Source organism: Pristiophorus japonicus, chromosome 8 (assembly GCF_044704955.1).
Source record: "Pristiophorus japonicus isolate sPriJap1 chromosome 8, sPriJap1.hap1, whole genome shotgun sequence".
NCBI classification, from domain to species: Eukaryota; Metazoa; Chordata; class Chondrichthyes; family Pristiophoridae; genus Pristiophorus; species Pristiophorus japonicus.
This window is the reverse complement of record NC_091984.1, coordinates 91,999,843-92,025,953: the sequence shown is the minus strand read 5'-3', so window position 1 is coordinate 92,025,953 and position 26,111 is coordinate 91,999,843. Positions and strand designations below refer to the sequence as shown.

The following is a 26,111-nucleotide window of genomic DNA, read 5'->3' as shown; positions in this document are numbered from 1 at the left end:
TCTTAGCTGAGCTGAGCTAGCTCGGTGAGTTTGTGAATTGAACATGGACCCATCCTAATCGGTGTGGCTTAATAGCTCAGTAGGTGGTAGATTTATCTACTGATCTGATAGTACCTTGTGAATGGTGTTTTCAAAGCAGCACCCATGCATATAGAGACAACTGTATGACCAGAGTAGCTGACTTGTCTTGTTATAACACACTTCTAGGTGAAATCTACTGTAGAATAATGTGATGCTTTTAACTAGAGCATAAAGTTAACTATAAATTAATTAACGTATAGTAATAAGTTTTACACTAAGTTTATAGGAGGAGTAGAACAATTAACATCTTTCAATAATGAGATATTTAGTGTTCTTTCATGAGGATTTCTGGGGCAGCATTAATAATGCAATTTGATCAACAATCTCTGAATAAATAATTAGTACGATAAAAGTAGACAGTGATGAGCATATTTCAGTCTCAGCCTTATGAACAAAAGCAACCTCATCACTGTATTTATACTAATTAAAACCTACCTATGGCAGCTGATCGGTAGAACTGGTTTGTAAAGCTGGGGAATCTTCCTGTTTATCAAAGGCTGAAGAGCTTCTTTGAGGCGGTGATAGTTACGTTCAAGCTCGCGTTGATATTCCTTCTGGTCAGGTCCTATCAAACTTTTGTTCTTCCGCAGGGCATCCTCACATCTTAATTAAACAAGCTGTAATCAGTAAACTCCAACTCCCCATCTCGCCTGGCTACTGAACAGGAAATAAGAATGTCTAGCTACTCAATGTTGTCACTAGGCTTAATTATTTAGCCTTGGCAGCAAATTGAAAAATAAAATCATACTTGTGCCAATATGTTTTAATATTGTTCAATGCGCTGGTGTGATGCTCCTAATTCTTCTCGTTGGTCCCACTGCTACCATTACTAGTGACTGACCTGTAACTAACACTACAGTTGAAAATGTTTTCTGCAAACAACCCAAATTTGGAAGGACAAAATTTGTAATTATACTGTGCTGGGGTTTTTCCACATTCAAGTGGATCTTGCACAAAGATTTCATTACACTTTACTAAAATCCTTGTGGCGTGCATTCTATTCCCCTTGTTTTTATCTCCCTCCTGTTTTTCCTTTAAAGTTCTGTGCGTCATACACTGCTCCTCCAACCAACATGATACCTGAATTCTGCTCTTGATCCAATTGCAAAATGTACATGAGAGCAGCCCAAGTTGACTCTCCCATTACTTTATCCTTTTGCTCCCCGTGGGGAAGGATTTTCTTTGAACCTATACTATCCCCAACAGCATGGTTGAAGGAGAAAATGTGTACGCCAAACTGCGCTCAATGTGTAGAGTAGGACATGTGCAGAAAATGTAGAATTCAAACAATCTTGAGCAAATCTCGGCTCCAATGGGATAAAGTCTCTATTTGTAAATGTCTGTTTTTAAGAGGACATGAGACCACAACCTAAAGCTGTCCATAAGTTGGTACTAAATGGAAGGTCTTATTCAGAAAGAAATCTAATGTTGGAAATACAAGTAGGTGGGTGGAATTGGTAGGGCAAGGCAAATTGACAACAGGAAGGTGGGAGTAATGGGGGGTGGGGTGGGGGAGAAAGACAATAGCCATCATTTCTTAATACTACTTGTAAAACTACCCTTAAAATTCATATAATTTCACAAAATCAGATGCTTATTTGAACACAGTACAGTGTTCAGTCTAGATTTAATCAGCCCTGTACTGGACAACAGCAATGTGACAGATGCTACAATTATCAATGAATGATTATGTGGAGTGATGCAATGGGACTATAGGGTACTTTAATAATATTTATATTTGTACAATAAAATTATTCCTAACTAATACACACCACTGTGAATAATGCACATAACACATATAAGTAAACAGTGCATTGCAGTCTATGCAAAACGTGTATATTAGTTCAGTCAGTTTATATTGCACTCCTGTAATACAAGGCTATGTGCACATCTAGGGGCAGGGCAGCCTGAGGTTTTATTCCAGAATCATATGGGCAAAGTAGCAGGTACAAATTAACCACATGTTGTGGCAGGTGGCTATTTTGTTACAATCATGGGTGGCTGAGAGATCAGTCTCAACATAACATGGACATTTGAAATGTTGCCAATGTGAATTTGTCATGCAGTGTAAATGGGGACAAATGCAGAGCAAAGGCAATCGTACAACAGTGTGGAAACCAGGCCAACATCCCTAGCATTAAAGCATTGACCACACTCGATCAGCTCACCTGGGCAGGCCACATTGTTCACATGCTTGACCCAAGACTCCCAAAGCAAGCGCTCTACTCAGAACTCCTTCACGGCAAACGAGCCAAAGGTGGGCAGAGGAAACGTTTCAAGGACACCTTCAAAGTCTCCTTGATAAAGTGCAACATCCCCACCGACAACTTGGAGTCCCTGGCCAAAGATCGCCCTAAGTGGCGGAGGTGCATCCAGGAGGTCGCTGAGCGCCAAGAGCATGCAGAAACCAAGCGCAGGCAGCGGAAGGAGCATGCGGCAAACCAGTCCCACCCACCCCTTCCCTCAACGACTGTCCCATCTGTGACAGGGACTGTGTGGTTCTGTTCAGTCACCTAAGAACTCATTTCTAGAGTGGAATCAAGTCTTCCTCGATTCCGAGGGACTGCCCATGATGATGATGGAAAACAGTATAAAATCATACCTTTTGGTGAAGTCCTTGAAGCATAGGCGTAACTTGTTGTGGTGCCGGAACAGTTTGGGATCATTGGGTATTTCAGATAAAAACACTTGAGCAACTTCTAAAGGTCCCTGTGTGGAGAGGTTACACATATGATAGAAACAGGAACTGTGATTTAACTTCCATTACCATCAAAAGAATTTACAGCAGAATACAGGCACAATGCCAAGAATTTCTCATTCATGCTTGACCACAGATCAAGGGAAATTCATGTTTCTGGCTGTCTAGTTTTCAACTCATACACAGTGATGCTAAAATAAATCCAAATGTCAAGAGTAGCGTTATCAGTGTATTAATCCTAAGCAACGGAAAATTGTACAGAAAAAGTTTAAGCACTTAACCTGTGTCTGCTCTGTTTTCCCTTTTTTGCCTCCTATTCTGCCTATTTACTTTAATTTTAACCTATTCTAGCCATTTTTCTGTTTAAAAGTTTTAATTCTTTAAATTGAATGGTAAAATTTTGTAAAATAATAAAAGTTAAAGGTGCTAACATTTTTTTTTTTTAAAAAGGATTTTCATTGATTACTAGGTAAATTTTTGATGCCAAAATTATGTCAGAACCTTGTAGTGATACTTACTGTTGGCATCATTGGTCTCTGCTCCCTTTTTCCTACACTCAGGACAGGCATTTCTGGATGCTGGCCCCTGAGGAATTGGCCTTAATAATACACAAGCAATAAAATTAAATTTAAGGTACTCTATTTACATTAGAGGTTCAAATTAAATTAGACTAATTATGTGAATTAATAAAGCTGAGTTTAGTGCTGCACTGTATTTCTTTGTGCTTTAATCCCCAAGATCCAGTTAATCTGCTTTTCTAATTTTAGAATGTTTGTACCTTCAACATAATCTTGAAATGTTCCCCTCCCTCATCCAATTTGGCACAGTTTCATGGGCACTCGCCACCCTCCACTACATCACCCAAGTGGTCATACTTCAATTTTGAGCCCAACAGTGAGTAGGCTATTCGACTGAGGGGAATGGGAAAGGGAAAGACATATCACACAGTCAAACCTGGACCATGTCCTCAAATGCCCACTTTTTTGTCGATTCCTGAATAGGGATTAGGAGTGGAAACGCTAGCTGATTTTATCGTCCGTTTGGCCTGAGGCCAATGGTACAACCCTGACTGTCACCTACTGAGATCAACTCAAGACCGCGCAAGGATGGAATCTGGGCCCCTCCTCATCTATATGGCTTATATGGTGGTGCATTTATTAAATGAGCTATCAGAGGATCTTGACCTGAACTTCAAGGAATAATGTGTTACACTAGTACACTCTTAAGAATGTTGTCACATAGCTTTCACTGCTGTCAGTGATTGGTTAAATATGCCAACATATTTTTTTTCTGGTAGATTTCAATCCATACTTGATTAACTGTTGTTCCCACTGAGCCCTGTAACACCATTTGAAGCATCTTAGGATCAGCTGGCTCTTGATGCGTTGCAAAAGCCAGCTCTTGAGTTTTCTTCTGCATGTCTTCTATTGCCACTTCGATTGGTGTTAAAATGACCTGTAGATAACAAAAACAGCCTGGATTCCATAAGAACATAAGAAATAGGAACAAGAGTAGGCCATACGGCCCCTCGAACCTGCTCCGCCATTTAGTAAGTTCATGGCTGATCTGATCATGGACTCGGCTCCACTTCCCTGATCGCTCCCCATAACCCCATACCGTTTAAGAAACTTTATTTCTGTCTTAAATTAATTCAATGTCCCTGCTTCCACAGATTTACAACCTTCCGAGAAGAAATTTCTCCTCAACTCTGTTTTAAATGGATGCACCCTTATTCTAAGATCATGCCCTCTAGTTCTAGTCTCCCCCATCAGTGGAAACATCCTCTGCATCCACCTTGTCAAGCCCCTTTATAATCTTATACATTTTGATAAGATCACCTCTCATACTTCTGAATTCCAATGAGTAGAGGCCCAACCTACTCAACCTTTCCTCATAAGTCAACCCCCTCATTCCCAGAATCAACCCAGTGAACCTTCTCTGAACGGCCTCCAAAGCAAGTATATCCTCTTGTAAATATGGAAACCAAAACTGCACGCAGCATTCCAGCTGTGGTCTCACCAATACCTTATATAGCTGTAGCAAGACTTCCCTGCTTTTATACTCCATCCCCTTTGCAATAAAGGCCCAGATACCATTGGCCTTCCTGATCACTTGCTGTACCTGCATACTATCCTTTTGTGCTTCATGCACAAATACCCTCCGGTCCCGCTGTACTGCAGCACTTTGCAATCTGTCCCATTTAAATAATAACTTACTTTTTGATTTTTTTTCTGCCAAAGTGCATGACCTCACACTTTCCAACATTATACTCCATCTGCCAAATTTTTGCCCACTCACTTAGCCTGTCTATGTCCTTTTGCAGATTTTTTGTGTCCTCCTCACACATTGCTTTTCCTCCCATCTTTGCATCATCAGTAAACTTAGCTATGTTACACTCAGTCCCTTCTTCCAAGTCGTTAATATAGATTGTAAATAGTTGGGGTCCCAGCACTGATCCCTGCGGCATGCCACTAGTTATTGGTTGCCAACCAGAGAATGAACCATTTATCCCAACTCTCTGTTCTCGGTTAGTTAGCCAATCCTCCATCCATGCTAATATTACCTTTTTTAGCCGTGGTTTCAAGCATACCCAGTTGTAATTCTCAATACAATTAAATCATTGTATTAAATCACGGCCCGTCATTTTCACAAGATTAATCTCCACGTACAACAGAGTGGAGGATTACCCTCAGGTTTTATAGCTCGGTAATCAGGCTATGTATTTACCAACTAAGCCATCACAATAGCACTGGTTTGATTCTCCTCCCCCCCCCCCCCCCCCCCCCCCCACCCCTAACCACACCCACTCAGATCCTAATCTCAGCTGTGAAATCACAAAGAAGCAGGGAGAAAGAAAATGAAGGAACAGCAGCAGCATTGGCAGAGCCTGGGAGCTAGACAGCCACTTAACTGCATAATCTGTGAAGAAAATGATTACCCTCTCTAAAAAGGAACAGTCACATATCCTACAAAATTAGCACCTATGTAAAAATTAGATATATATTCCTATGTTAAGATGAAAAAGTAAGTTCAAATACTGGATTTATAAGTGGAACACCAGCCTCTGTATAAATAGATTTCAGGGGTGAATCAGTTGTGGATAAGTCAAAATAGATTTTAAGCTCCAACTATATAAAAATGTTAAGGACGCTCCCTTGATCAAACAGGTATCTCTGGATCCATGCAAGAATAAAATTATGAAAATGGCCATGTTGCTGTAGTGACAGGTAGAGGGACTTATGCAATGTTACAACTAAAAATGGATTGGAAATCATAACATTCCTGTGAGGAACATTTATAGCAAAATAAGATCTAGAACTTCCTATTTTCTGTTCATCTATGAATGCCATCAAAATGTAACAGTTTATGGTGAAACATTGATTCATTTCCTCACCTCTTCTTTCTGGGTAACATTGATCCTGGTTTTAATATAGGGAAATGCGTGCGACACAGTCAGGATTGTCTTGCGTTTGAACTGTTCATGAAGATCACCGTGAGCTCGGCCATCTAGTGTGAATGGCGTGCAATACATGAAACGTCTCAGGTTATAGTTTTTGTCAAAATAAGTAATCCTGTCCTTCATTTCATAGGTGTCAAAATATGGTTCCACGTAAGTTATCTGAATGTAGGCCTATAAAAATAATTTTTGAAACAGCTGAATGTCACACAACGCACATGACAAGCTATTTCACTTAAAACCACTTTACAGATTACGGATGGATTTCCTCATTATCTGTACCCTTACTCTTCCAACTAACATTGTGTGGAATTCTGGAAAGTCCATGGTGCCAATTCCAGCAGTATCCACCTCATTCTCATGCCCTGCTTCAGTGGGGTTCTGCTCTAGTAATGGTTGAAATGGACCCATCATCATACTTAGCAAACTGCGAGAACATTTTCCTGAATCCAGTAATCTGCTTACTATTTTCTGCTGCTGCTTCCTCGCTTTCCACTCCTTGTACTACGTTCCCCAGTTCCCAATACAGGTTACTGGAATCTCTCTGCATTTGTGGGATGTGGCACCACATTTCTACTGTTGTGTGCAACCATTGGAGTCTGGAGTAAAATGTATGCAAGTACATTGGAAAATTCTGAAAACTAAGGTATTCCGCCTTCAAAGTTCAGTCTTCATTTTGTGCTATTCGTGAGGTGCTAGAATCGATGCCAATGACAGAAACCTGCCTGTCATTGTCACAACACAATAGTGACGTCAGCCAGGGTACTCCAACTAGCTTCAACACTCAGGCTGGGAAGGTGAAAAAAATCAGTCCTGCTGGAAAGTGTGTGTCAGTGGATGTTCGGTGAGAAACAAGCTCAGGTATAACCTCTTTCATGGCCAAATAGTCTGGCAGTACTCATTGGCTAGACTCACACATGAAGAATGACCACTTGAGGTACAGAACTTGTGTAATTAAACCCCAACAAGAGTTACCATGTTCAGGAGAGGGGAATAAAGGAGATGATTTGAGAGAGACATTTAAATTACTCCACACAGCTGTTAACTATAAAATATTACCTTATTGGGATCCAGTTTGCATTTGTCCACTGGATTGGAATCTTTGATAACTTCTACAACATCCTCCCCAAAACGTTCACCATAAAATGCCTAATCCAAAAACAATACATTCATTTAATGTTAAACATTGATGAGTGGGTTGCAGTACTCTATTTCAAAATGCATGAAAACTCATATGTCTGTGGCAAAATCCATTTTAAGAATGTCGACATATATTTGCAGTTATGACTAGGTGGCACTGTGAAGGGGGTTTCCAATGTAATTAAGTGCTCCGCTGGTGAACTAATGTTACAAGGGCAGCCTAACTCTATTTTACAGTGAGTATATTTGGTTTAAAAAAATAAATTTGAATCTGCCCGCAGTCACAGGCAATGGGCACTGGTGTTATTGTAAAGCAAATTCTGGATGTCCCTTTTTAGTGGATCACCATGTTGTTTTGAGGCAAGCCATTTTTCAACATTTGTTTAAACTTAATTTTAAAAATATTTCATCTACCTTAATTATGTTTTGTGGCTTTCTTCCAAGCTTTTCTCTCACCACTTTACTATTCTAAACAAGTAGCAGGACCCCACTTAGCCTGTTGAATTTAAATGTCTTGCTCCTGACAGCCTCCCAACCCAGCAAATTCCTGCTGGATTAAAATGTCTGCCGATCAGGCTGTTGATTTCCCTGCCTCCAATAATCTCCGGCCAGATGTTGGCATCTGATGCCCTGTGATCTGTTCTGGGCCTTTTTCCACACACACCGTGCTTGTTGTCGACCCATAACTTTTCTACCACCTGCACCGCCACCCCCTGCACCGCCACCCCCTACCCCCATACCACCAGGAAATCTGAGCTCCCCACCAAAATGCCAAGCCTTCCCTGTGAGAAAACATGGAATTCCCTCCTGGATTTTTATTGCTGTGCTCTGGCCCCTGCTGATTTCGCTCAGTGGATTGTTCTGTTAACTGATTCCTCTCCTATAATGTTAAGCTGTATTATTTAGAGCTCTCAAAGAATTCAAGAGAGCGACCTGCACAGGCCTATCTTCTTCCAGGACCCTTCCATCTATCTGTTCCATTTCCCCCCCACCCCTTTATCTGAACTTGCTGATGTCATGGGTCACACCAGTGTGGCTGCTTCCTCTGGGCTGCAACTGCACTGTCATCCTCAGTGGCCTTCAGTTCTCTCAACCACACCGTCTCCTATAGCCTCCTGCTATGCTCTACCTTCTCCCAACTCCCAGTCCTCGAGCTTTCCTTTATCTCCTCCTCCTCCCAGTTACCAACCCATTTCCCCTTCCCTTTCTCTGGCTTCTAACGTTTCTCCATGTTCTTTCCCCTGCTTCTAACCTTGTTCTACCTAGCCCTCTTCTACACCCTGTTCTACCTCACCCTCTTGCCTATATCCTGCTGTTCTTCCTGCATACCCAACCCATCTGACCTTTCCAATCTAGCATCTTCTGGTCACCACTGTCACACCCTGTCTGCCCCAATTCAATTATCTCCCACCCTCTAACCACATTCGACCCAGAGACTTCACCTGTTCTCGACTCCTCACAATGCCATGGTTGATTGCCGAGTTTTTTTTTTTAAACGACAACCTGTTGACATGCTATTGAACAGGATTTTTTGGAAACAGAAAATTAATAAAATTGTCATAATTATCTCAGCTCACCTCAAGCCGATGCGAGATTTCAGCCAGTTTTGTTATGGCTGGCTCTTTGTAAACAAATTCTTGTTCATCCAGATCACCAAATTTGGACCCATAGAAGCCAACACGGAAATAAGTACCAAACATCCTCTTTCCATCCTACAGAAGAAGGGAATTTTTATGGTTATCTTGGAGCAACCACACACATCCTAACTGAAGCAATGATCCTGTTTATATTTTTCACATATAAAACATGAAATAAGAAAAACCCATTCCCTCCACAGCCTATGTATATTCTACCCCACTCATTCAAACTTAAAGGAAAGCTCTGTCTAAATATTCTTTGATTCCCAATATAAATGACACTCTTGACATCTCTATTATTCACCCTCACCTCCTTATACAAGTTCCTTTCACATTCAACATGTTAAACATTTTATTTATCCATTATATTTTAACCTTTATGACCCAACTGTCTCCCTTTATTTTAAGGTGATTTCTGCTCCCATCCCTACCAGGAGGGGAAGAGACAAGGTAGGTGACGGTCTGAGCTGTCTCTGCCAATTTCTCGAGGTAACGTTTGGAAAGCACGTGGGCCAAGAACATAGGAAGCATGGAATGAGAAATACCCAATCTGTCAAGCCATAACTTCCACAAATCATGTACAAAAAAAATTACAATACATTTGACATCTACCAAAAAGTTCTGCAGAATTTCTTCCTCTCCCAAGCAATGGATCCTCCCTTTCTCTGGGAACTACTCGGCCTCAACTTAGCATCTCTCTGAGACTATGGTGGCACAATAGAGGCTGGAAAACCACGTTTTCTATCTGCCATCCCATGATGCAGTACTTTGTTGGCATCATTATCTTGCACTTCCATGCTTTCCTACACAAATTACTTCAAATCACAGACTAATAGGTAGAATAGTGTGAATTCTTACTGCTAAAACATTGTGCTTTAAATTTTAAATGTAGTGACCTATTGTTAAAAATCAAATTTAATCCTTTCAATATCAAATTAACACTGTTGCTTATGCAGTATTTAGGCAAATAATATTCAGTATTATACTTTTACATATTTTCCCTCTGCTCTTGTGAAGGCACTGACCCAATGCTGGGGTTTAGTTCCATCGGTTGTCGACACTATCCAGTACCTTGCCTCTCTAAGTGGCCAATCTTCATATGTAGATTTAGAGATAGTCAGTAAGATAGTTGACAGTGAGATCATCACAGCTGATCCCAATTCTGTCCTTACCCAATGAATACACATTCACATTGTCCAGTAGGAGTGATTTCACCCCCCTCTCTGGACTGGGAGTGCTGATGCCACTTTTGGCATCCCAGTTGCTGCCTTGGTTGAGATAAACTCACTCAATACAGATTACAGATTGGATCTAGAACCACCTTTGCCTGACTTAAATCCACATTGAGCAATTTGTTTAGCAACTGAGACACAAGTTAGCTTACATATTAATTTTTATACATTAAATAACTGGAACCAACTTTCTCTTCCAAGAAAGCTCAAAAGCCTTAATTTTTTGGTATTTATAAGGTAGAAATGATCAAAGATTAAAATGATTACAACTGTTTTGTTTATTCATGGCGCAGCAATGGGGATATCCAGCGACAACTGCAATAAGTCAGGTGTCTCACGAATTTGATCCTGATGGTTGTTGGGAGCACAGAAAGACTTGGTTAGATTGTGTTGGATACCAATGTGCAAGTCTCAGATTTCTCATGTGCTAATAATGTATGCTCCAGCAACCCTGAAAGTAATATTGGATGAGGTAGGTCATTCCTCTCTATATAACATATATCAGCAATACATAACAAGTATCCACTTTAAAGCCAAAATACAATTCACAGCAAGCTTTGGTTGGGTTTAAAATTAAAAACAAAAATCAGTTAACTAGTACAAATCAATCCACACCAACATATGTGTTGAGACCCGGAAGTACACACACAGTTAATCATTAATCAACAGCAAACAAAAAACCTTTAGAATGTTAGAGAATTAAGACATCACTAAAAACAACTGCATGTAATGCATCTTAGAGTAGAATGAAAATTAAAATGCATGTATTGCAATCATGGATTTTTTTCCTGTTAATATATTTTATAAATTTTTATGTTGAATGTCATTTTAATGTGTATGCATAGTAAGCTTAAAGAGGATGAAAAGTCTAAGAGTACTTTCCAAAGTACTCCCCCCATCTCTGGAAAAAAATGCAGCTTTTAAAATGTAATTAATATCTCAAGTCACATGTCCCAAATTAACTCCATTTATTTCAATAGGAGGCGCTATTTTTGACCTACTTGGGACCATCCTGCAGCTGCCTGACACCAGGAAATCCTCTGTACTCTCTGCATAAACCATTTTTTTCCAGAAAGACACCAGGGTTTACTTTCCCTAGACTTACTCTCCCTTTTATCACGAACACTAATCAGTATTGATACTCACCAGGGGTTATAACTACAGCAGTTTGTGCTTCAAGAAAACAAGAGGAGCTGTTATTGAGGAGGCAAGTTGACAGCCTGTTGCCTACCCCTGCCATTGCCCTCTTTGGCAGCTCTTAAGAGCCACAAGACAATGACATGGCAACAGTACTCCCCGTTCAATTTTCCCTTTTGCCTGCAGAGAGATACAGCAGTCTTCATTAAGTGCCTCTTTTTTGGTATGGCTTGATTTGATAATACAGTAGTGCAGAATGGGGATAACAAACTTGTGCCTTTACATTCTGTAATGCTACATTTGCATTGCCGCAAGTGAATATTCTTTGGTGTGTTTTGCTGTATGTAATTCAACCATGTTGAAATGCTACCCGTGTGTTTGCAACATATAGAAAATCTACAAGCAGATCACATTCTCGGCAGGTAACAGTGGAAAAAGCAACACAAGGAACAGCAACAAACCAACACAGGATCAAATACTAAACTTAACAGCTAATTAGTAACTTTAAGACAGTAGAAATTGCAACATGCAGGACATGAGACAGAAGTGATTTAACAAAAGAAATTGTGCAACATTCACTCCCTATTTCTACTTATAATTAACACTGCATTAAGCACACATATCTACGGTTTGTTTTTCCACGTGAATGTGTTTGAAAGACCTGCTTTTTCTAAATTCTTATGCATGGTCTTGTTAAGGTTAAGTCATGTCTGACTAATCCAGTTAAATTTTTGAGGTCACTAAGGTAGATAAGTGAGTGTCTGAATGTTGTCGATAAGGACTTATAGAAGGCATTCGAGACGTTTGCACACAAGAGACTATTACAAAAAATGAACGCGCGCACAATTGAAGGTAGCCTTTTGACTTGGGTTGGAAATTGGTTGGAACGTTAAGAGAGAGAAAGTAGGAATAAAGAGTATGTACTCTATGATTGGTGAAATCTGACAAGTGGTGTTCCTCAGGATTATGATCTGGGGCCTTAACTTTTCACCATATTTATTAATGACTTGGATAAAGGAATGGAGAGTTGTATATCCACATTTGCAGATGACATTAAGTTAGGAGTGACAGTAAGTAGTGTAGCTGTTGCAAAGGGACATAGACAGATCAAGTGAGTGGGAAAAATTATGGCAAATAGAGTTTAATGTGGGCAAGTGTGAGATCATCCACTTTGGGCCCAAAAAAGATAAATCCGAGTAGTTTATAAATTGTGAGAAACTCGGACCTATAGAGATTTGGAAGTCCAACCACAAATCATTAAAAGCTAGTAGCCAAGTACAAAAAACAATCAAAAAGGCTAATTGAATGGAGGCCGATATCTCAAAGGGGCTGGAATACAAAGGGAAGGAAGTTATGCTTCAGTTGAATAAAAGCCTTGGTCAGATCCTATCTGGAGTACTGTGTTTAGTTTTAGGCACATCACAGGATGGATATACTGGCCTTGTAGGGGGATGCAGCGCAGATTCACCAGGATAATACCGGGACTTAGAGGGTTAAATTATGAAGACAGGTTGCATAAACTTAGCTTGTATTCCCTTGAGTATTGCAGATTGAGGGGTGATCTGATCGAGTTGTTTAAAATATTAAAAAGGATTTAGTAGGGTAGATATAGAAAAACTATTTCCTCTGGTGGGGGACCCAAGAACAAGGAGACATAATCTTAAAATTAGAGCTAGACCATTCAAGAGTGAAACCAGGAAGCACTTTTTCACACAAAGGGTAGTAGAAATCGGGAACACTCCCCCAAAAAGCCAAAGATGCTAGGACAATTGGAGCTTTCAGATAGATTTTTGTTAGGCAAGAGTTTCAATGAAGCAAAGGCAGGTAAATAGAGTTAGATAAAGATCAGCCACAATCTAATTGAATGGCGGAGCAGGCTCGAATGGCCTAATCCTGTTCCTAATGTTTCTTATCACATCTCTCAGAAATGTCAAAGTATTTGAAGTGCAATCATTGTTGTTATGTCGGCAAACACAGCTGCCATTTTGCACAAATGTCCCAGCAACACCAATGAGAGGAATGATTAGTTAATCTGTTTTTGGTGGTTTCAGTGGAGAGGAATCGCGGCAGGGTTAGGACCCTGCAACTGCACGGGTCAGCCAACGACCCTGAGCGGATCCAGTGAAAGGACACCTACTCAATGGTAATACTGATTCCTGACCATTTTGTCAACTATTTTTATATTATCTAGTGCAAACATGCCTTTTCATGATTGCACATGTATGTATTTGGCACCAGATTAAGTAGGTAGTATAAGTGTCCAGTAAAATGTAAGGTCCCCAAACCGAAACCTTGCACGGGGCCCTTGCAAGGCAAATGCCCCTCCTGAGAGGAATTTTGACAGGACAATGTAAGAACTGCTTGTTTCTTAAGAATGCCATGGGATATCTGATCCCACATAACACTGCCCATATAATTCATACTTTGGGTGCAGTTTCTAGACATTATCATCTCAATTTTCTTGTGACTTTCCTCCAGGGAACACTTACTCTTCAAATAAAAAGCAAAGTGACACTGATTCTCTGCCCCCTTTACATTGCCTTGGGATTCCCAGAATTTCCTGTGAGGTGGAGTGCCTCCTTCTACAACAGGCACAGGAAAGCACTGCCATGTGACAGGAGGATGTTCCCACCCTTCCCACCTCAATTTCCTCTAGTAGTGTCAGTGGCCCACCCACTTTCAGAGTGCTTCGGGAAAGTGGGCATTAGGCCCGGCACCAGCTTCTTTCTGATTAGAGGATTAAAAAGAGACAGGCACCAAATAAAAAGGCTCCAATGACAAGTACCTTTTTTCACAGGGTTGCCAGACTAGGGATCAACACTGGAGGCCTCCTAGATAGTTGGACAACAGCCAGAAGAGCAGCAGACTTTCCTTCCTCCTTTCCAGGAGGTAGGCCCTGCTGGGGAGCAGGCATACACTGAGGGAGTGCCTGGGCCTTTTAAATGACCTGACTCCAAACAAAAGGTGGGTTCAGATCCGATCAGGATAGCACACTTTGAATATGCTGTGCATGGCTAGCGCCCGATAGAAAAATCAGCACTTATGTTTACAATGATTATGGTACTTTGGAGAGTCATGGCTCACTCATTAAGCAAAATGTGCAAATTCAGGCTTTCCTACATTACAACAGTGACTTCACTTCATTAGCTGTAAAGTGCTTTGAGACGTCCGGTGGTCATGAAAGGTGCTATATAAATCGAAGTCTATTTTTTTTTGGAAATTCAGGATATCTACAAAGTGTTTTAGGCTTTGAAAAAACACGCAGCATAATTCCAACGAAATCACTTATTTGAGTTTCGGCATCAGTGTGAAACCATCTAGAGAGAGATAGTCTCGTACCTTTTAAACTTCACATAGGACGTTCAATTTTTTTTTACCAGCATTGTAACTCTGGTTAGCAGAGGTTTGTTAAGTGCATTTAGGTACTTATTTGCAGGGCTCCACTTCTGCCTAATTTTAGAGCAGTACAAAGCCAGTGTGTACTATTCTAAAGTAAGTACTGGTTGCACTAATCATGTAAAATAGAGAGGATGTGGCAGAGAATACTGTCCAAGAGTGGGGGTATTGGCCTCACTGGTTACACTATCAACATTAACAGTAGCTTTGTAGAAAAAGAAAAATTGAAATATGAGCTTATGGGAGTGAATGTTGCAAAATCATTTAAAAATATTTAGTCAGACAAGACAACCACCTTGATCCCAACACAATGAATGTTGGTATTTGGGATGCATGATAAAAGCAAGCACCCAGAGAAGAAAATAAAAAGTCATGTGATTGGCAGCCAATTTAATTTCTGTCCCCCATCAAGGAATGCTCAATGACTGCATCGGGTATCGCAATAGATCAACAAAGTGGAAAACTTACCACAATAGGACAGTAATAAAAGCGGGAGGAAGGGGTCAGCACCAGGGCGAGAGAGAGAGAGAGAGAGAGAGAGAGAGGAGAAAACATAAATTACTTTAATCAGGGCAGGGATCTTTGAAACAAAAAAAGGCAACAAATTCCAACAATAAAAGTAAATTAAAAAAGACAGCAGCTGTCAAACCAACTCAAATATCTCAGGACAGCACAACATGCAGTATTAGGTATAAGAGGGATAGCATATACAGCACACCACAAGATAGATGATCAAGAATGGAGAGGAAGCTAATACAAATCACAACTGGACAAGCAAACAGGCTTAGGGAGGTACTTTACCATGCAATGTTTCAATGTGTGACTTGTGAATAATGGACGCAAATAATTGCATTGAGAAAAAAATGTTTAAATCAAAACCAGTAAAATAAAGAAAAACCTTACTGCCAGCAGCAGAGAGAGGCAAATACATGTCTGTGAAACAACAAATAAATAAAAGCTAGTGATAATGGAAGTGATTCATTCATAGGACTCTTCATTAGTGAGAAAATGTCTATTTAACATGCACCGTCTGTGAGATCTGTTCATCCGAAAGCATTTCAATGACCTTAGCCGAAAAATACACAATTCTGAGGTCAAAAGAAATGGCTTCATAGCCAGACAACAACAGAACACCCACAGCCAGCACACACGGGCAAAGCATTCACACGAATCTTAGAAAAAACATTAGTGTTCCAACATCAACTGAAGTAACACCTACCTCCCAGCCAGTACTCTGTGTAACAGAAAGTAGAGTCATGTCAAGTCAGTCACACAACAAATAAGATCATGTAAAATTGGGATCACATGTGCAAAAAGAAAAGCATGCATGTACAATTTTAAACATAGGTTTTTAGATATTTTTTCCAATTATGTGCTCGATTCTTACAGCAAAACTGAATTAAAGTCAACTCTTTTTAAAAACAAACTTTACCTAAAATCAAATATTCAAAATGTTTTTTTAAACTTTTGAAATTAAACTTAAGTGAAGTTTCTGAAGTTAATTACCTGATGGACTATTTTGCTGAATGCATCTTGGAGTTTACCATGAATAGTTGCCAGTTTTTTTGCATCACGATTAGCCTCATGGATTGGAATTAGAACCTTGTAAACTTCATTAACTGCCTCGTACATTCCAGCCTGTTATTTGAAAGTCCAAAATACATAATAAAGCAAGAGAAAATCAGCATTTTTTACTATGCAATTTCAATAGGGGGTTTAAAAAAAAATTACCCTCAAATCAAAGATTCCTGCTGAATTATGGTTCCACAGGCACCAACAGCCTTCTGATAACTTACCTAACCTGAGACAGTGAATGTCAACAGCTTATTTCACCATCAAGCCAGTCCTTTCCTGGCCCAACATCCACACATGCAATTCAACAGTGGGCTAATGGATAGTGATTAGGAACATGTACTTAGGTTGATTTTTATCCTCTTCAGCCCAAAGCTAATTATTGACTGGCTGAAATCAGCTAATTCGGTACTTGTTATTGGTAGGGAGTTTTCTGTCACATTTCTAATTTCTTTGTGCAGGAATCTAGAAGTCACTTTAAATGCTTCCTCAAGCTACAGACATTACAGTCCAAGACATTATTCCTAAGAAGCATTTCTTGACATCTATCTATTTAGATGTCATCCTATTCAATTTGGTCAGAGTGAAACCTTAATCAGATACAGAAAGAGAGGTCGAGAGAGATCTTTGAATCCAATTGTAGCTGTATTTTTGTGGGCAAACCTAATTTTGATTCCTGTGAATGGATGAACATCTAATGAAGTTACCAGTAATAACTGTTTACTGTTCAATAAATCAACTTAGCATTACTGTCTGATAATGTTTATTCTTCTGCCTTCCCAAAGTTGGAGGCCACGTGGCAGCTCATGACATATCCAGTATCCTAGAGTACAGTGACAAGGGTTCTCCATTTCTTTCCTGGATATGGTACATTCGCCTGGATTTTGAGCAGGAATAGGCACACCCTGGGTTGTAAAAAGTGAATGGTCACCTACAGAGATGGTCTGTGATGCTGAACTCAAAGAAAATATCCAGCGTAAAAACCTGAAAATGTAAACAGTATTGACAAGGAATCGAATTTGTGACCTCCCTGCTCTGTATAGGCCAGCAGCATACCAGGTGAGCATTTACCCACTGACACATTAGAGAAAAAATAAATGGGACTACTCTGCCACTGATCATGTTGGTCTCTGCAAACAGCTATATGAACCAGCTGCCAAGAGGCATGGCCCCTGGAATGACCCTGCTCAGTATTTGTTTGGCCCTGCACCTAAATGCAACGGAGAGCTCAACAGAGTGGAAGAGGAGAGGGGAAATTGAACCCCATGTCTCTCCACTTTGTAGTACACTTTGGCGTATCAACACACTGTGCTGCCAGACCAAACATTGGGCCCAAATTTGGCCAGTACAGATTTCTGGCGTGCTCACCAGAGGTGCGCCACTTTTGTAGAACTCCAAGGGCACCAAAAATCTTCGGGCCGAGTTTGGCCGCTCCCCAGCCTCTCCTCGATGGTGGCATAGCATAGCAACTGGCTGAAAACAGTGCCGGGACATCTGCACATGCGCGCTAGAGTGTGCGTGTATACGCAGTAGCTCCTCACCCCCAGAATCTGAGTGTGTGCTGCAGGCTGTGTGGGAGGGGCCGAAGCGTGCTGCCCCCATCCCTGGCCGAATGGGCTCCCTCATCGGCGGCCCGCTGCCTTCCCGGGCCGGGTTTTGGTAGGACTTCTATTTTTTATTTGGTATTGATTGATTGATTGCTTATTACTTTGGTCTTGGTGCTTTAGGAGTAGGGTTCCTTCTATTTTTTATTTGTTAATTAATTGCTTATTACTTTTTGTGCTTTGTAAGTCTTGGTGCTAGGTGCAGATTCTCTCAGCTTTCTTGTATTTTTTATTTGTTATTGAATGCTTATTTTTGTGCTTTGTTTAGAGTTTGGTGCTTTAGAATGTACTTACCTGCGCTGATTTCTTAACTCTCCGCAAGGGTTTTCTGTGCGGCCACAAGCGCTGGCCTAAGTTAGTTTGGAGCAACTATTAGCTGTCCAAAGTGGCTTAAGTGGCCAAAACAAGCGTAGGTGGCTGGTAACGCCCCCTTTTGAAAAAAAAACAAAACAAAAAAAAATCCCAAATAACTCACTTACACTGGTGCAAATTAAATGTGCAGAATGGGAATTTTTAAGATACTCCAGAAAAATCAAGTTGCTCCAAAAAGAACAGAGCAACCCCTGGCCAAATTTGGGCCCATTCTATCCAACAAACGGACATCTTTTTAAAATTGCAAAGAAATAGTTACCTAAATCAAATTTCACTTATAGGACCCAATAGTCTATCTGACATTCCAATGCTTAAGCTAGTTTCCTTGGGCTACCGGAGACTCAATTCTGGCAGCATCATCAATGTTCGGAATTGGAAGGTCAGGAAGCAGATCAAGGAAATGGACATTACCCATTCTTCCTAGCTGGATAAAACAGATTGTGGACTGGATTTGTCACTGGTGCTGGACAAGTTCACTCCAATATCCTGGCTGAAGCAGATTGTAAGTGGATAAACGGAGAAAAAACTCCACACAAATTATCGTCAGCAACATATTAGAAGGTAAGAAAATGTGGAATGAGAAAAGACCATTCAACTCATCAAGCCCGCTCCTATGGCAGACCATGGACAATTTACCAAATTATGGACTCTACCTCACTCATTTAATCTCATGAGGGGGACTCTCTATTAATATGCAAAAGATTGTCAAGCAAAACCCCCAGTGTATGAATTAATTCATTTCCACATCTCCACCATTTAACCAGGCTATTCTGCCCACCCACGGCAGCAGCACAAGAAAGCTGGAAAACTGAAATAATACTTACCATTGAAAATAGATCTGCGGCTTGCTCCAGCAATCCCACAAGACCAGCTTCTGTAAAATACTTCCCCGAGCAGATTCCTTCCTCATCCGGTGAAAGAACATCATCAGAAACAGCAGACTCCTCCAAAACATTGAAAGAAATGTTCTAGAAGGAAACAAAAATGTATACAGGCTATGGACAACCTACATGAACAGAAATCTTTTAATTATTAGGGGAGCCAATGCAGCCTGTCTTTGATCAATAAAAGTCTCCACAAGTACAGAACACTCAGAGGAATAAAGTTAAAAACAGCTCGACTATATTTCTGCCAAGTGTCACAAATGCAATCAACGCAGACCCATCAACTCTGCCTCGTTCAGTGGGAATCTCCATTCATTATCTGAGTATCACAATCACTTATCTCTACTATACTGGCAAATCCTGGCTTCCTGGCTTTAAGGATTTATTTTACTTTATCTTGCTGGAGAGACACTCTGGATGTGGGGCTATCCCTGTAACTATAGCAGTAGTGAAAGCCCTTTATCACAAATAAAGGATCAGTGGTTTTAATTGAAGGATGATAGGATAGCCTGCATCTAATGTTATATTTGTTTATTGCTATAGCGGCACTCACAGATGTGAAAATGGTTAAGAGAAATAAATGAAGCATCAAGAAGGACAGAGAGTGAGAGGGAAAGAGAGGAAGAATAAAATAAAGAGACACAAATATATCACAAACATATGCTACTGCATTGAAGGATGCAATATTTGCTCTATTTTCACAGCAAAGTAAACAGGAGCCATGTTATCAATGTCTGGTCACCTCACTCTGATGTTGACATGGTAGCGATCCAACACCAGTACTTAAAAATGGGGAATTTTAAACCTAAGTGAGTTACGCCCAAAACGTTCACATTCGGGTTTTCTGCCATCTCTTATGCTGGTTTAAGATTCAATTCGCTTGATCAGGCCTCGCCCACAAAACTGGCCACGCCCCCAGGCAATGTTCCCCCTAATTTATTTTTGTTATGAGCGGACCACACACTCCTTTGAGCGCGATCTTTTCGTCCATGAGCAAATTTTAAAACATCTTTTACAATGATAGCAACCACTTAAAAGCATATATACACTAATGCCATATTGCCACCTCACTGTCTCAAATCATGAGACAATCAGATGCGGTTAGATACAAGTTTAACGTAACATAACTGCTTTTGAATTCTATTCCTCTAGAAATGAACCCCAGTGCTTTATTTTCACTTCCCTGGCTTTTTTACCCTGCTTTGCTACTTTTAATGGTTTGTGAATCTATACCCCTAGATCCCTTTGCACCTCTACTTCACTAAGCCTCCTTATTCCTCCTACCAAAATGCACCATCTTGCACTTATCTATATTGAAATTCATTTGTCATTTGCAAGCCCATTCTACGTTTGTTTACGGTAGAATTAATTAAAAGCTTTTAGATCATGTACAAACTATTAAAATTTTTTTTAAAACTGGTTAGAAATGACTGGGATATAAAAGAACTGCATAATAATGCATTAACACTTCAGAAATGTCATTCAGTTACACGGTTATGCATTGACAAACAAACCAAAAGCCCAAGGTGAGCTGAAAGAGGCATATCTATTCGTGAAACTTGTGTAAATGTTAAAGTTTTCAACGTATTAGCTCATTCCTCATGTCACGATAGCAATGGCTGCACAAGCAGCAGGAACAGTGGCTTTCCGATGATGATGACATGCTGTACGTCCACATAAGTGTTATGTATGTAATAACTCGATAGACTGAATATTGTAAACTAACACAGGTACAAACCTGGCTCTGCTTTATTAGGGCCCAAAGTGATTACATTACATGATGACTTGCCTTTTATACCTGGGCCACACACATGTGCGTACAGCCCTATGAACCCCCCCCCCTCCAACAGTGGCGCCACCTGGTGGCAAGTAACTCCAAGCATACATACATGACAATATCCCCCTTTAAGATATTAATAACAGTCTTTTTATAAATTGAAACGGTCTGGGGCTTTCCAATCCTGAGTTAATCGTCTCAGTTCAACTCCAACCTTGGACGAGTGTTCTGAGTCTTATGACTGGGGGCTGGGTAGCTGATCTGATGGGAATGACAATGACCATGTCAGGGATTGAAAGTCCAGATTCATTGATGACAGCGGAGTCCTCTGATGACTGAGGGTAGGTTGGTTGGTCACTGATTGCGTCTTCCTCAGACTGTTCCGGTTCATCTGTGTGCCGCAGCTTTATCTGATCAACATGTTTCCTGCATGTTTGCTCATTCTTGAGCGTGATAATAAACACTCTGTTACCCTCCTGGCGATCCACTTGGGACCTTGACCATAATTTAGTACATACACCGGATCGTTAACAGAAATGTCACGTGACACAGCAGCGTGATCATAATATCACTGCTGACTTTGACGTCTGTATTCAATATGATCGTTCAAGTCAGGGTGGACAAGAGACAGCTTGGTCTTGAGACCTCTCTTCATCAATAGTTCAGCAGGGGGGACCCCGGTAAGCGTGTGGGGTCTTGTCCTGTAACTAAGCAATATACATGACAAGCGAGTCTGCAGTGAACCTTGAGTTACACGTTTCATACTCTGCTTGATGGTTTGGACAGCACGCTCTGCTTGACCATTAGATGCGGGTTTGAATGGTGCTGACCTCACATGTTTGATACCATTGAGTTTCATGAACTCTTAAAACTCCAGACTCGTGAAGCAAGGTCCGTTGTCGCTTACAACGATGTCAGGCAGACCATGAGTGGCAAACATGACACGAAGGCTCTCAATGGTAGCTGTGGATGTACTGGATGGCATGATTATACACTGTATCCACTTGGAATATGCATCCACCACAACTAAAAACATCTTTCCCAGGAAGGGACCTGCAAAGTCGATGTGGATCCTGGACCATGGTTTAGATGGCCACGACCACAGACTCAGCGGCGATTCCGCTGGTGCTTTACTTAGCTGCATACAAGTGTTGCACTGATGCACACATGATTCTAGATCAGAGTCAATTCCAGGCCATCATACACGAGATCTGGCAATGGTTTTCATCATGACAATACCGGGATGAGTGCTATGTAGATCATGTACAAATTTCTCTTTGCCTTTCTTAGGCATAACAACGCGATTACCCCACAGTAAACAATCTGACTGAATGGATAGTTCGTCTTTGCGACAGTTGTAAGGTTTGGTCTCATCACCCATTTGCTTGGGTATGGTAGACCAATCACCACTAAGGACACAACGTTTCACAACCGATAATATCGGGTCCTGGCTGGTCCAGGTCCCAGGCAACCATCATACGACATCTTGATTACTGCACTGCCAATCACCGTTAAGAGTTCTTTAGTGTACGTACGCAACTTGGCATTGACTGGACTCAGCTTAGGCCTCACAGCCTTAGTATCCCACAGCTTGTCGAATGTCCTCTGGCTCATTATTGATTGAATCGCACCAGTGTCCAATTCCATCGGTACCGGCACACCGTTAAGTTTCACATTAATCATTATCGGTTGACTCTTTGTTAGGAACGAATACAGTCCCATACACTTCCTCCTCTGGTATCCCGGATTGCATATCTGGATCCATCCTATATTGGTCATCATTCTCCACGTGGTGTGTCGCAGTATGCTTGCTCAGTTGCGGACACTGTAAAGTCCTGACCCTGCAGTACAGACTTACACGAGACATATGCTGAAGTCAAGGTCACTCTGGACCTGCACCTTTATTTCACAGCTCTCGAGTGCCACACTTGCCTGAGACCTGCCTTTATATACCTGTGTAGAACAGGTATGCAGTGTCTCCTGCAAGTGCACCCCTGGTGGTAAAGTATGCTTGTGGTTACAGGTCATATCTAGTTACAGTCATGTATAGCAGGGTAAGATACAGTTATATACAGTAGTGTGAGATACATGACAGACACATGTGCTGGAGATGCCTCAGTCTCGAACAGCCTATACAAATGTTTAAACCGACACTGAAGAGGCCGATGATTGCCCCCACAATGCCAACACGGTGAAATCGGATTCATTCCCGTTGGCGAACTTTGGGCAGCCACAGGTTTCGCATACGCAGTCGAGTAGGCCCTGCCATATGCAGCTCTGCCAAACGATGATACAATCGTGTTGACAGTACTTGCCGAGTTCCGATTTTTCGATGATATCTGCTTTAAGTTTTTGTCCGTCGTCATGCATACCTGGGCAATCGTGATGGCCTTGCTCAAATCCAGCTTCTCCGCTGCCAGTAGCTTACGCAGGATCACCTTGTGGTTGATGCCGATTACAAAGAAGTCCCGCAGCATGTCTCCCAACGCATTTTCGAACTTACACGGTCCACCTAGACGTCTTGGGTCGGCAACAAATTCTGACACGCCCTGACCCTCAGAACAAACGTGCTTGTAGAATCGGTATCGTGAGATGATGATGCCTTCTTCTGGTTTGAAATGGTCACGTACCAGAGCACACAATTCCTCATAGTCCTTGTCCGTTGGACTTGCAGGCGAGAGAAGATACTTTATGAGTCCATAGATTTTCGGACCGCAAACTGTGAGGAAGACCGCCCTGCGCCTAACTGCGTCAGTGGGTTCCTCCATTTTGTTGGCCACAAAGTATTGGTCCAGGTGAGCTACAAAATCTGCCCAGTCCTCTCCCTCCACAAGTCTCTCCAGAATTCCAATTGTGCTAATTTTTGCATTCGAAGGTTCTTAAGTTACCTCGTCGCCAAATGTTATGTATGTAATAACTCGATAAACTGAATACTGTAAACTAACACAGGTACAAACCTGGGTCTACTTTATTAGGGCCCAAAGTGATTACATTACATGATGGCTTGCCTTTTATACCTTGGCCACACACACATGCGTACAGCCCAATGACCTCTGACAGTGGCGCCACCTGGCGGCTAGTAACCCCAAGCATACATACATGACAATAAGTCATTAGAATATTAATGACAATGCAACCAGACAACCAACAAATATAAAGTGCTATAGTTCTTTAGTTCACAGTATTAAAAAGAATTGAACAAAAACGGGTATCTGTATTGCCAACTTCAATCACTTCCATTAATAATCTAATGATCAGATCAGCCATGGTCTTATTGAATGGCAGAGCAGGCTTGATGGGCCAAATGGCCTACTCCTGCTCCTATTTCTTATGTTCTTATAAATGTTGTCTTCTTGAACCAGCATAACCCCATGTAACATGTCAGAGAGTGCAGAAAAACACATACACAATTTGCACCACTGAATTAAAAACAAAAAGCAGGAAAAGCTATGATTTAACAGAAATAATCATTCATCTATCTTCCTGGACAGGAGAACCAATCAGACTGACTTGGAAATGTTTACTAGTTGAGATAAAAATGTTAATTTATGAATTTCGCTTCAAATGTTTTTTTCTGAAACATTCTTCACAATATTAATCTTATCACAAAAAGTGTTGAATTATTTTAGGTACTTCCCAATTAAATAGTGGGAAACAAACAAGCTTGTACTCTAAATTTTTAATCTATATCAAACATTTATACCAAATCAAAATTGTACATTATCAGTTTAATCGAAGTAATTTCTGAGTCTTTCTCAATTAGTAAATACAGTAGTAGTTTCTTCTAAAGTAGCTTCCTGCAATTTTTATTAATCATTACATAACTTGTTTCTATTAACACTCCACTAAACATCTAAGAGGAAATCTATATTGACATTATTCCTGGGTTATGTTTCCCCCTTTTTGGTTCTCTTTCTAAACGTCTTAATGGTATATTTTTTAAAGTCAATAAAAAGTAATATGTAACTCCCACATATCCTCCCCCTCAACAGTATGGTTGCAAGCTTGTGTAAAGCTACTCACTTCCGTCGATCGTTTCAAATCAAATATTGAGAAATTTCAATTTTAAAATGTTTTAAGCATTTTAGACCCTCTTTAAAAGCCTTTGGACTTCAAGACCTGATGGAAAATTATTTAGATGAGGGGAAAATTGACTTTTGTTTGTTTCTTCGAAACTTAAGGGGCAAAAAGTGTCTTGGACACGGATTTTTTATGAAACGCTAATTAAAAATCTTTAAATTTGTCTCGTTGCAGCTTTGACAGAAGAAGTTGCTCCACATTTCTCTTTCCGTCTTCAATGCTGTCATTAAACATACCACAAAAAATAAATAAACTCCAATTACAAACGGAGCTCAAGTAAGAAAGTGAATAAAGTGGTTAAACTTCCTAAGAAGGCGGTGAGGTTATCTATCCCTAGCCTTGCCGATGAGCTGGGGTCAGTTTTGGCGAAGTTGTTTCCTCTTTTTCTGCTACTGTTCCCTCTGTCCCTCTCAGACTCTGAGGTACTAACGGGAACACAAACCTTTCCTCCTCTCTCATAACATGATTAAAATAACCCTGATAGACTCTTTCAAAAAGGGGACCATACTTGGCAATATTTAACTGGAACTTACCACAGGATACTCAACATCACTTTCCCGTATTTTTTTCCGGCTTTAAACAATTTTCCGAATTTAAAAAAAAATTCTCATATTTTTGTTTCACTGGGGGCCTAATTAATAATGGTTTGCTTTAGCCTCCTTCCAGCAGCCATTGTACATGTGCTGTGCTTCCACCTGTGTTGTTCCCTGGGAATGGACTACACACGTCTGGACCCTCACCCTTCTCTCTCTCTCTCTCTCTCTCTCTATCCCAATCTCTCTCTCCCCCCCCACCCCCCGGTCTCTCCCTCTCTCTTCCCCAGTCACTCGCTCCTCTTTCAATTCTCGACCTTACCCCCTACGTCCACCAACAGGTCTCCTGACCTCCGCACGAAAGCGTGGCCCAACTGGATACTATGCATGCGCGGCTCCGGTATACCACAAGCAGGCACAGAAGGCCGCAAAGGCAAATAATCAGAGCGCGGGAGATTCTCATTCTGTCCAGCTGAAAGGTCAAAGCTCAAAGCTCAAGGGAGAAAACCAA

General features: G+C 40.9%; 1 protein-coding gene across 8 annotated transcripts in view; it reads right to left on the bottom strand.

The window, feature by feature from the left end:
* The window catches only part of dock7 (dedicator of cytokinesis 7), a 193,195-nt gene that overhangs the window by 795 nt on the left and 166,289 nt on the right, over positions 1-26,111 (bottom strand). For 3 of the 8 annotated variants that reach the window (XM_070887063.1, XM_070887067.1, XM_070887070.1), the window contains 9 exons: positions 19,151-19,294; positions 16,285-16,416; positions 15,998-16,012; positions 8,954-9,088; positions 7,296-7,385; positions 6,174-6,410; positions 4,091-4,234; positions 2,684-2,790; positions 517-684 (listed from right to left, as the gene is read on the bottom strand). In XM_070887063.1, the coding sequence (XP_070743164.1) occupies positions 517-684; positions 2,684-2,790; positions 4,091-4,234; positions 6,174-6,410; positions 7,296-7,385; positions 8,954-9,088; positions 15,998-16,012; positions 16,285-16,416; positions 19,151-19,294 (1,172 nt within the window). Of the gene's footprint in view, positions 1-516; positions 685-2,683; positions 2,791-3,297; positions 3,378-4,090; positions 4,235-6,173; positions 6,411-7,295; positions 7,386-8,953; positions 9,089-15,997; positions 16,013-16,284; positions 16,417-19,150; positions 19,295-26,111 lie in introns of those variants that run through there. The other 5 variants (XM_070887064.1, XM_070887068.1, XM_070887066.1 and 2 more) reach the window with 3 other exon arrangements.